General features: G+C 41.1%; 1 protein-coding gene across 3 annotated transcripts in view; it reads right to left on the bottom strand.

The window, feature by feature from the left end:
- htt (huntingtin) overlaps positions 1-12,057 on the bottom strand; it is a 164,278-nt gene that overhangs the window by 115,657 nt on the left and 36,564 nt on the right. For 2 of the 3 annotated variants that reach the window (XM_060926394.1, XM_060926395.1), the window contains exons 7-14: positions 10,691-10,832; positions 10,379-10,557; positions 10,044-10,248; positions 6,001-6,045; positions 5,471-5,548; positions 3,398-3,765; positions 1,755-1,878; positions 414-532 (exon numbers count right to left, since the gene is read on the bottom strand). In XM_060926394.1, coding sequence (XP_060782377.1) covers positions 414-532; positions 1,755-1,878; positions 3,398-3,765; positions 5,471-5,548; positions 6,001-6,045; positions 10,044-10,248; positions 10,379-10,557; positions 10,691-10,832 — 1,260 coding nt within the window. The remainder of the gene's footprint in view (positions 1-413; positions 533-1,754; positions 1,879-3,397; positions 3,766-5,470; positions 5,549-6,000; positions 6,046-10,043; positions 10,249-10,378; positions 10,558-10,690; positions 10,833-12,057) is intronic. The other variant, XM_060926396.1, reaches the window with a different exon arrangement.

Raw genomic sequence — 12,057 nt, 5'->3', positions numbered from 1 at the left:
ATCAAAAGCCTCCAATTTGATTTAATAAAAGGCAGCGACGAAGAAGAAAGTATTCGGCCTTGATTTAAAAAGAAGTGAAAGATGCAGGTACTTTGTATTTATTAATGTGGGAAATGCGCTCAGTATAATATGGATTTATCACAAAAATACATGCATGTATTTATTATTTTGAAAACCCACCAGCCGCCTGATCTGGCACGTTTTAATTGTGCGACAGTAATGACGTAAATAACGGCGCGGCAGAGTAGTGTCCGAAAGCTTTTATTCATTTTACCAATGAGCTCACTATACAGTCCTCTATATAGTAATTCCCTATATAGGGAGTAGTGAACGAGTGAGCGATTTCGGACACAGGGACTGTGTGTGTGTGTCTGTATTAATAACATAACATTGTATTGTGTGTGTTTTTTAACCTTGTTATCAAGGTCCACTGGCTCCAAAACCTCATCCTTTGGCATAAAGCGATCCACGCTGCTATCAGAAGCTTGTCTGTTGTGGCCTTTAGCCTCCAGTAGGTGAGGCTTACTCAGTGCTGGAAAACAAATATGGACAACCACACATTTAACTATTTAAAAGAGCATAAAACAATGTGCATGTAGTTTGAGTTTGGTAGCCAAAATCAGATCAGATCAGATGGTACCATATAATCAGACGCTGAGGCTACATCCACATTAAAGTGCATATTCTGGACCAATTTCGTGTTTTTTTTTTTTATATGAAAGTATGTCCCTTTACACACTCATCCAGAAGGGTAATTTTGCACAAGGCCGTCTGTCTACAGCAGAAAAAAATAAAATAAAATGCATCTGGAAAAATCCCAAGGGAGTCTGGAGCCAGATTCGTGACGTCACCTGCAGAAGCGCCAGCAGGCTGCGCGAGCTTGCGTGGTTTCAGTGCACAGCCTGTGTAGACCAAGCGCTCCCATTTCTCTCTCATTGTCCGGTCTTTTGGAAAACGATGAGTACTAATCCCATCATGATTGGTGTTGCTACACCCTCCTACGGTACATCTGTTAACCATTTTAATAATTACGTGATAACGTTGAAGAAATTTGCAGAAAACCACCAGGTCGTTTTCTTAAACAAACCAGCGCTGATGTAGGATTCAGAAGGAGGCGTCCCGCAGATGACGTCACGAAAATCAATGTTTGCCGGGAAATCCAAATGCCAAGTTTTTTCAGAGGTGGACCAATTCGCCTCAAATGGCTTGATTTCTACTGAATTTTTCTGGTATTGCGCAAAAAAATTGCAGAGAATGCAGAATGTTACAGATATTTGACCAAAGTTTAATATAAAATAGGAGAATTGCATTGATCTTGCTCCTGAATTTACCCGTGATATGCACTTTAATGTTTTAATGATCTTCGTCCAGACGAGCGCTTTAGCTCTGTATAAGAAATAATGTCTGTACAAACATGCCTGAAGATGCATATCACATTTACAGACGCCATAAACGTAACGAAAATGAAAATACATATCCAAAGTAACATGGACACCAGGCGTTAACATAACAAAAGTGATGCATTTTAAAACTAAACTGTATTAGCGTGAACATAGCCTTAAATGCAAGTTTTGCAGTGAATTGACTACATGGTGGGTAGCAGATAAAGATTTTAGCAGATAAAAACTATTAAAAATTGCTTTTAGGTCATGTACAGTACTGCTAACAGGTCATATGAAGGTTCAGAAATACACTGATATGGCCATGATTCTCGGTGTCTCTGCATGTGTGTATTTCCTGAATGTGGTTCGTACCCAGCACAGAGTGAGCAAAAGACTCTGGCGCTTCATCAGGGGCAGGAGCCACTCCCTCCTCTTCTTCATCCTGCAAAGTGCCTATCTGCATCCCTGAGTACTGACTCTCACTGCCATCCAACACCTACACACACACACACACAACCAACAATGAGTATGCAGAACCAAGAACACACCAACATTCACAGACAAACATGGCCACAAACACAGGCATAAAGAAAAAAAAAAAAAACACACAAAAACAAAACAGACATGCTTTATCATTTCTTAAATAAACAGCCAATCAGAATATTCGAGTTTGCAAACTGCTATGAAAAACCAAAGCATGAATGGACTCAATGTAAATATTCAGCCAAAGAATGTACACTTTGTACACAAAATCAATGCATATGGTATTTTTTTATTGGGAGAAATGGTTGCAGAAAGGCAAGTGTAGTGAGTGCGGAGTCAAAAGGGGTGTTCACACGGCACATATTTGCATCGATGTTGCACAGATGTATTTTGTTGCGATATATCTTACACCGGTGTAAATTTTGTGGAGCGTTCACATGTCACAAACCTGCTTACTAGAGAGAAGCATGTTAGCACCGGTGCAGCCCCACTTGCGTTCACACGGCAGTTTTTGCGACCGTGCTATACAATAGGAATAATGCGGAAATGAAATATGCGCATGCGTGAAAATGTACTTCCTTTTCCCGGTTGTCATGGCATCACCAAGCGCCGAGAAAACAACGTGGATGAAGACACCAGTGTTGCCAGATACTGCTGACGTTTTCCAGCCAAAAATATGTTCAAATCCGCCAAAATGCACTTAAAACCGCCCAATCTGGCAACACTGGAAGAAACGCAGTTCTGTTGTTGATATTCGCCATTTTGGAAGCGCAAAATACCAGGATGCAAATTATGCAATGCCCGTATGTACAGTAATCAACTCTCCTCACGCGTAGCGAGTCTACCCCTGTAGCGTTCAGACGTCCCATTTTATATCGGTGCTGCCCCGCAAACTAGCATTTACTCTGGAGTAAATTTCTTAAACCACCTCCCGAGCAGGGTTAGATTTGCACCGGTTTAAGCAGCTTTCAGGAGCTACACGGGTATAACTTTGTACCGTGTGAACGCTCTACCGGGGCAGCCCCGGTGCTACACCGGAGTAAAAGTTGCCGTGTGAACACCCCTAAAAACTAAACAGATGAACCTCAAAAATGCACAAACATGCATTCAGGGTGCTAGAATCCAAATACCTAAAGAAGAAGATCTCAATCATGCTCCTTATTGAAGGTCAGAATTAAAAGTTTCGAGGGTTATTTCTGAACCCTTCTTTTAGGGAGAAAGTGAAACTAATTTAAAAAATATATATATTACAAGAAAATCTGTCAAGTGCATTATGTGCGTGCATGGGTAAGAAAGCCTTATTTTTTTTTGGGGGGGGGGGGGGGGGAGAACACGCAGATGAGCTCAGACAGGATGATGGGATGATTAAAACAATCCTCATTCTGCCACCTGCTAACCTTGTCACTACTGCTAGCGAAGGACACGGCAGAAGAGGAAGAAGAAGAAGAAGAAGATATGGAAGAGGATGTGGAAGAGGAGGCTGTGTAGGATGAAGAGGCCTCGCTGTCGGAGTGGAAGGAAGTGTATCTTACGAGCTCGGCGCAGTCCGAGGGCGTCACAGCCGAATCCGGTCCCTCCGTGGTCGTCTGGGAGCTGTCGCTAGGAGGCGACGATGAACCTGCACCCGCTGAAGGAGGATTGGTCTCGGAGTGCAAGTCGGTGGTGGCGCCCACGGCCCTGATGGCACTGCTCGAGCTGCGACTCAGCATGTCTTCGTCTTCTTCGTCGGGTGTATCAGGTCCACCCCCTTGCTCTGATGATGCGCTCAGGTCTACAGAGTCGCCTGGCTGCAGGGCATGCTGGGAAGAGCGCGGCTGCTCTGTGATTATGTCAGCCTGGCTGAGGGACGACACGCCTGATGAGGAAGGGGCGTCGCTGGAGCTTTCCCCTCCCACCGAGGCTGCAGGTGTTCAACAGATAAATGCGAAGAATGCGTTTTAGATTGCTTCACACAATGTAACGAATTGGTGAATGAACATCATTTAGTATAATCACAAAGCGCTGTCGGATTCTCAAATCTGATTGGTCAAAAGGTGAGGATTCATTTTCTATCGCAGCAGTAATTCATACCACAGGATTATATTAATGCAACAGTTATCAGTTCTAGAGCAACAGCTCGTTCACAGGAACTTCAATCGCGGACGCTCCGCTTAATAATAAACAGATGTTAACGTTTAACATTTACAGAAGGCGTCTCCAGCGTCAGGGCTGGGGAACGATCGGTCAGTAAGTAGCCGGGTAACAAATCACTCAATTCGTGGTTCGAATGTGAATAACAAAAACGCCTTTTCTTAATAAAACTTTCATGAGCATTTGTCCTACCTCCATCTGCTTCTCTTTTCTTTAGCTTTAAGCAGTCTGTAAAAAGACAGCTCTGATTTCTTGTTAAATCTATTTACACTATCATTCAAAAGTTTGGGGTCACTTTGAAAATGTCCTTATTTTTGAAAGAAAAGCACTGTTCTTTTCAATGAAGATCACTTTAAACTAATCAGAAATCCACTCTATACATTGCTAATGTGGTAAATGACTATTCTAGCTGCAAATGTCTGGTTTTTGGTGCAATATCTCCATAGGTGTATAGAGGCCCATTTCCAGCAACTCTCACTCCAGTGTTCTAATGGTACAATGTGTTTGCTCATTGCCTCAGAAGGCTAATGGATGATTAGAAAACCCTTGTACAATCATGTTAGCACAGCTGAAAACAGTTTAGCTCTTTAGAGAAGCTATGAAACTGACCTTCCTTTGAGCAGATTGAGTTTCTGGAGCATCACATTTGTGGGGTCGATTAAATGCTCAAAATGGCCAGAAAAATGTCTTGACTATATTTTCTATTCATTTTACAGCTTATGGTGGTAAACAAAAGTGTGACTTTTCATGGAAAACACAAAATTGTCTGGGTGACCCCAAACTTTTGAACGGTAGTGTATACAGAACAGCGCTCTCTGATTTTCTATCTGTTTTTGCAGCACTAGAGCTGTGTTACTTCCGCTTAAGGTGAAGTCATGTGCATTGTACGTTATTGCACCCTTTGCTCTCTAAAGAACGCAATTACAGACTGGAAAAACTAAGATTACGCAGCCTGATGATAATCACAGTTCATTGTTTATTTCATCACTTCAAATCATCATCATAAATTTGTACGCCCATTTATCATAGCACAATATATCGTTACATACCTATCAGGAAGTTGTCCAATATGAGAAAGTCTTTAGGGCAAAGAACTGACTTTACACTTTCTTAACTAAAATGTTTGTCTCGTTAACTTAATACAGAGGAAAAAAAAATGAGGTAGGTTGGGGAACAATTGTTTATCGCTCCTATGATGTAAGTCATAACAGGAGCTAGCTTGCTTTGTGAATGTTCCACAACATGAAATGGTTAAAAGTATGGCATGTCTTCTTTTAATAAACATAACATTATAATAGTTGGTAAACTGCTATATCATGACAAGAGGAATAAAACGCCTCAGGATTTATGCTGTTCTTGGAAAACAAATAAATCCCATCACCCCTTCATTGATTATTTTCCTATAACAGTATGCCCCAAGTATTTTATGTCTATTACTGAATGGACATCCTGAACATTAATGTCTTCAGTCCTACCTGTAAAGGAGCTTGTTCTGAGTTCTGCCTTCTCAGGATCGTCCTCCAAACCCTCCTCTTCCCCAGACAGGAGTTTACCTGAAACAGTTACAGCAGGTAGGTGAAACGACCCCATAAAATTATGCAATGTAGTGCATATTACACAGTTTTAAATGACTACAACAGAATGTCATGTTCCAACCAAAAAACATCCCTCAATGAGTGATAAGTTGCTGAAACAAGGTCAAAAGATGGCAGTTACTTCACAGATATAACAGGCCAAAAGCAGTTAATGATGCAAAACGTTATAACTCGACAAATTTAAGTTTAGGCAATTTTTTGACAAACGTACCTGTATATCAATATGCCATTTTGTATCCCGATATTTATTTTGCGCTACATGCAATAATGCAGCGTGCTACTCATCATGAATGAATGAACAAATATAAAGAAACCCTACAACTCTATTTCTGGTTTATGTTTCTCTTAAAATGGTGATGGAATCAAAAGGCAGGGCGATACAAAGGTTAAAAGGTCAGGCGGGACATCACCTTTCTGCTTCCTGAGGATGAGTGGACTGGATGTTGATCCACCAGCTGCACGCATGCAACAGGAAGTAGTGAGAACAGCAAAAGGCCCCAGAAACGAAGGAAAATGGAGTTTAGACAGTTAGAGATTAGGTCAACAGGCAAAGCAGAGAAGTAGGAACTGAAATCAGATGAATGATTATTTCACAGAATGATACGAGTTCCCCAGGAGGTCATTAAGTGGAATAAGAGAAATATTTATTCAACAACAGTGACATGCAAGTTACATACAGTATATGAAAAATGAAGAACATTGTTAGAGATGTTAGGAGCTTTGGGTGAAACCGACCTCACACCAGAATTTCACTTTGTGGGATTTCTTTGCGAATCTTTTTTTTTTTTTGCAATTCCCTTGATACCACACAGCAATTTAATTCTTATAGGTCAGAAGCAGTTGAAAACTTGTCTTTAATATAAACACACAGGTGATTACAGGAAATCGCACGCAGAGATTGGTCGAGAGATTCAGACTATTTCTCGATAATCACCTTGAGTGACTCGGCAAAATGGCAGCCAATCGTTTCGTCGCTGTAAGTGAGAAAGAATTACAAATTATGAAAGAAAATGCGGTTCCTAAAAGCGCTAAAGATGCTCCGAAGTCTGGTCTAAAACTATTCAAAGGTAAGGTGGAATTGAGATTTATTTTATCCATTTCAAAACAAAAGTGTTTTATGTGAGTCAGCATAGATGAGTAACACAATCCTGCGCCGTGCCGTTATTACATTTGCAGGCTGCTTTTGAAATTTGAAATAAATGATTTTTTTAAAAATAATCACCTGTGTATTTATACTAGAACAATTATCCCCCTCAGGCTCAGTGAATATTGGTGAATACTAACCTCAACTTCATCTGTTATTATTCACCGATATTCACTTTGCCTTCGGTGAATAATTATTAAATAATAACAACTCTAACAATAGCATGGGCTCATTCTAATGCATTATTATTTCTATAGTAACAATTTACGCAGGCACTTGTATAGAAAAAAGTCCAGATAAACAGAGTTTAAAGGAGATACGCAGAGCCATGGCCTCACTTTTGTTTATAAATGCTTTGAGACCTCAAGAATGGCACAGGAATAGTTTTAAGCGTTAACAATAAATCTAATATAGTAATTTTTACGATTAAAGTGATTTATATAGGTAGCGGTCTGAGTGAATGACCTTGACATCCGTAATGTCACAGCAGGAAGTCTATCGGTCTCATCGCCATTTCCGCTATACTAAAACACAGAGCTGACTGCAACTCCGATCCTCCATTTTGAGCTAATTTATCGCCATGCCATGTAGATGTGTTGCTGGCGGGTGCAGCTACATGACAGAAGGTGGATTTACGTTGCATTCATGGCCCGAGAATCTTCAAACTGCAAAGATTTGGACGTGTTTTGCGAGAAGTTCACGAACACATTGGGCGCCTACGAAGTGGTCTCTCCTCTGCTCTGCACATTTTACTGAAGACTCGTACGAAACCTCTGATCTGTTGAGGAGCGTTGGCTACAAGCCTGTACTAAAAGAGGGTGCAGTATCAACAATTAAAGAAAACTACAAGAAAAAGTATTTATTTTTAAAAAAGAAAGTAAGTTCAGTTACACCAGTTCTCCTGGAGTGCGAGCCGAGGGTAGTTGCTAAAACCTGGGACGGAACGGGACATATTATTGCTGAGGCAGTGACCTCCCTGTGGTTGTTGCTAAAACCGCTGACGTTCCGTCCCGGGTTTTAGTAATTGCCCGAGTCGAGCAGTAATGGCGGAGTACTCAGTATGGAGAAAATGGAGAATGAGTGGAGCAGCTGTCTGATTTCTCTGCTGGATATCGCTGCCATCTCGCCCTTATGTGGAAGAAGCGAATGAACGGAGAACTGAACGAACAACTGAAAGTCAGATTGTTTCAAAAACAATTAGCCACAAGATCGGCCTTCAAGAAGCGAGAACGCAGACAGGTAAGCTCCGACTCTCATTTGGATAAAACAACACTCGTTGTTTACCTGCATTTAGATTAATACATGTAACTTGTATTGTGTGTTTAAGTTAGCGATATAAGATTATTTAATTTGCTTCAGAATGTGATTTGTCGCAGTTCATCTGATTATTTAATTAGCCTTTTACATTTTATCAGTGAAAATGCACGCATGTACATGTTTGTTGCATAAGTTATAACACCCATCCTGTTTTAATGAGAGTCAACCCACAATCAGTGAAGTCAAATCAGTCTTAGTTGAGCAAGTCGGTAATGCTATTTCTTACTTTCACCATAAATTTTTATTTATATGACTTTGGCCTGTAGCTGTAAAAGGCCTTGGCCTTAAAACCGGTTACCGCAGTGACGTCACGCACTCAGGGCTGGCTGGCTCAGCTCGAATGCCAACTTTGCGGTCGATTTTAACTCTCAAAAAAAAAAAAAAAAATATATATATATATATATATATATATATATATATATATATATATATATATTTTTTTTTTTTTTTTTTTTTATTCCTGTTTATGCAGCATATAAGAGTCAAAGATGGAGATACTATCCACTCAGAAATTTATTTAAAAATAAAGGTTCTGCGTATCTCCTTTAAAAAACGTGTGGTTGTTCAGGTTTTCTGTGAGCATTTATGGATGGAGTCTCCAGTGTCATTGCTTTGTAACAGTCAGAGATAAGGCTACAACATTAAACTTTTCTAAACAGGAAAGTCTTTTCAGTTTCTCTGTAACAGGACAAGCTGGATTTTGGGTTTTGTAAGCAAGTAAGTAAGAGAAAGGAAGGAAGGAAGGAAGGAAGGAAGGAAGGAAGAGAAAGAAAGAAAGAAAGAAAGAAAGAAAGAAAGAAAGAAAGAAAGAAAGAAAGAAAGAAAGAAAGAAAGAAAGAAAGAAAGGCAGACAGAGAGAGAAAGAAAAGACAGAGAAAGAAAGAAAGAGAAAGACAGACAGAGAGAGAAAGAAAGAAGACAGAGAAAGAGAGAGAAAGAGAAAGAAGACAGACCAAGACAGAGAGAGAGAAAGAAAGACCGAGAAAGAGAGAGACAGAGAGAGGGAGAAAGAAAGACAGAGAGAGAGAAAGACAGACAGAGAGAAAGACAGACAGACAGAAAGAAAGGAGAGAAAGAAAAACAAAGGAGAGAAAGAGAAAAAGAAAGAAAGAAAGAAAGAAAGAAAGGCAGACAGAGAGAAAGGAAAGAAAGACAGAGAAAGAAAGAAAAAGAGAGAAAGAAAAAGAGAGAAAGACAGACAGAGAGAGAAAGAAAGAAGACAGAGAAAGAGAGAGAGAGAGACAGAGAGAGGGAGAAAGAAAGACAGAGAGAGAGAAAGACAGACAGAGAGAAAGACAGACAGACAGAAAGAAAGGAGAGAAAGAAAAACAAAGGAGAGAAAGAGAGAAAGAAAGAAAGAGAGAAAGAAAGAAAGAAAGAAAGAAAGAAAGAAAGAAAGAAAGAAAGAAAGAAAGAAAGAAAGAAAGAAAGAAAGAAAGAAAGAAAGAAAGAAAGAAAGAAAGAAAGAAAGAAAGAAAGAAAGAAAGAAAGAAAGAAAGAAAGAATAACTGCTATATGGGAATGATCTTGTTTTGCACATGCTCCAATATTAAAGGCAACGATAAACAGGCAAAAAAGTAGTGTGAGATTCTTTAATATAATTAAAAATTTGCAAATTGCGGTGTTATAAGAGGGAAAAAAAATTCAGGACATGTTGTTACAGGAAAATAATCAACTCCATTACGTTTTAAACCTACCTTCATTATGTTTCGAATTGTTTTATGATCTACGCAGGGTCAAAGTTGAATTAAACAAACCTAGGCAAAATCCTGATATCAAACGTGGTTAGTTTTATCAGATTGCTGCTTGAGGGCCCCTACTGCTAAAATATTATCCATCAAGTAGCTTAAGCTAATTCACTGAATAACCAAATAGATCTTATGGTGCTTGTATTATTAATGTTAACAGAAAGCTTATAATGGAATAAAGACCTTATTCAAACACACCATCACAAAAGCAGACAAAAATTGCATGAATAACACAACAAAGTACCAATGAGCTCAACGATGCTCCCGCTGCGCGCACGGCTCTCCAGCTCCTCTCTGAAGACACGGGTGTGCGCGATTTTGCCAGGACTTATGAGTGTGTTTAAGAGCTCAGGAGATGGCGTACGGAACAGCTGTTGCAGAAGCTCCAGAGATGCGGTCACCACGTTATGATCACGGTGCTGTGTGTAGTGTAGCGTCAGCTCATACACCTGATTGGAGACACACATCTCCACTAATATAAAGACTGAGGATTTGTAAACCAAAAAAAAAAAACCTCACAGCTCTTCAATACGTTTTATCAAAGATTAACACAAGACATCTTGGATAAAGCCATCATACCTGGATGAGCTGTTCAGGTGTGGGGGAGACGTCCGCTTCTTTCCGCATGACACCGAAGCTGCCTTTCAGACTGGTGCTTGCATCCTGCTGCTGCAGCAGGGGCATCAGGTAGCGCAGGGTTAATAACACACCCAGAATCAGGTGGCTGGAGTGTTCCTCATCCACAGGCACCACCAGGCCTAGGAGAGAACAGAAAACAGAGACGTGGAGAGAAGAAGGAAGGCGAAAATGAAAGCACGGAGATGTATGCATGGGTGTTGGAGTAGTGTGTGTGTGTGTGTGTGTGTGTGTGTGTGTGTGTGTGTGTCATACCTAGCAGCACGTTAAGGAGCCAAGTGTAGAAATAGTTGGTTCTGCGCGAATGCTGACAAACACTGACAGCTGAACTGGCTGCTGTGCGCCGAATAGTGGGAGAGCTGGACTTCAGGTTTGCCACAAAGGCTTTCAGAAGCACCTACACAAACATACATTCAATCTCAGGTCAAGGTGCACATTTTCTTTTCTTCATTAACGGTCACCTTGCAAATAAACAGCAGCATGGTGGTGCAGTGGTTAGCACTGTTGCCTCACAGCAAGAAGGTTCTGAGTTTGAGCCTACAAGGGCCTTCCCGAGTGGAGTTTACATGTACTCCCCGTGTCTGTGTGGGTTTCCTCCGGGTGCTCCGGTTTCCCCCACAGTCCAAAGACATGCAGTTAGGTTAACTGGCTACTCTAAGTTGCCCGTAGGTGTGAATGTGTGTGTGAGTGCGCAGAAAGGAACCAGCCACCCTACTGCTAGCCTGGGCCCGCCCATCCTAAGTGTGACGCAACACGAGGGCCTGTTGCAAGCTTAGTCTGGCAAGGCAAGCTATCTACAGCTCTTCCAAGCTCCCGAAAAATCGGGAGCCAATCAACTTTGAGCATCTCCAACGGCCCTGGGTAGAGGCGTGTTCAAGGCACTGACGTAGTAGAACTGCGACCGGAAGCCATAGATTGTTTACAGAATCTATGCCGGAAGTGCTTCATTCACTAGAAACATTACGAACATGGAGCAAGTTCTCATTGAAAACGGAGCAAAGAGCAGCCCTGGAGGGATTTATTGAAAGGAAGGACGTTTTCGCCTTGCTCCCGACTGGCTTCGGTAAGAGTTTAATCTACCAGTTAGCCCCGTCGCGTCACATACGTCAGAGGAAAGAGTGATGTGATTGGTTTAAGCTTCGTCACAGCCTTTTCTGGCTTCGACCAGTAGCAAACTGAGGCATTTCAGGGAGGCGGGTCAACCACGCACTTTGGGAAATGGTTGGGCTTAATATCTTTGCCAGACCAAATGCTCACAGAGCTTTGAAGTCGCTTTAGCCAGACTACCCTACTGCTGCAATTCTGGCCAAGTCAACCAAACATGGTTCGCCTCATGCCCGGATTGGGTTCGGCAATGACGACAACAGCGAGTAAATAAGCAAGCGTACATCCTGCTGTTTAAATCAGTGTCTCTAGAATATAACTAAAGAACATTAGATATCTTCTATATAAAAACATTCAGCTCCAGGATTATTGGCACCCTTGGTTTAAAAAAAAAATTAAACCCACATTGTGGTTAGGCAGTCCGTGAAATAGACTTTGACAATTATTGGTACCAGTGCATTTAATACTTTGTGCCACCTCCCTTTGCCGGTGTAATAGCACAAAAACAAACAAACATT

The sequence above is a fragment of the Neoarius graeffei genome, chromosome 7 (genome assembly GCF_027579695.1).
Source record: "Neoarius graeffei isolate fNeoGra1 chromosome 7, fNeoGra1.pri, whole genome shotgun sequence".
NCBI lineage: Eukaryota > Metazoa > Chordata > Actinopteri > Siluriformes > Ariidae > Neoarius > Neoarius graeffei.
Note: the sequence above shows the minus strand (reverse complement) of the source record. Positions and strands in the feature narration are given on the sequence as shown.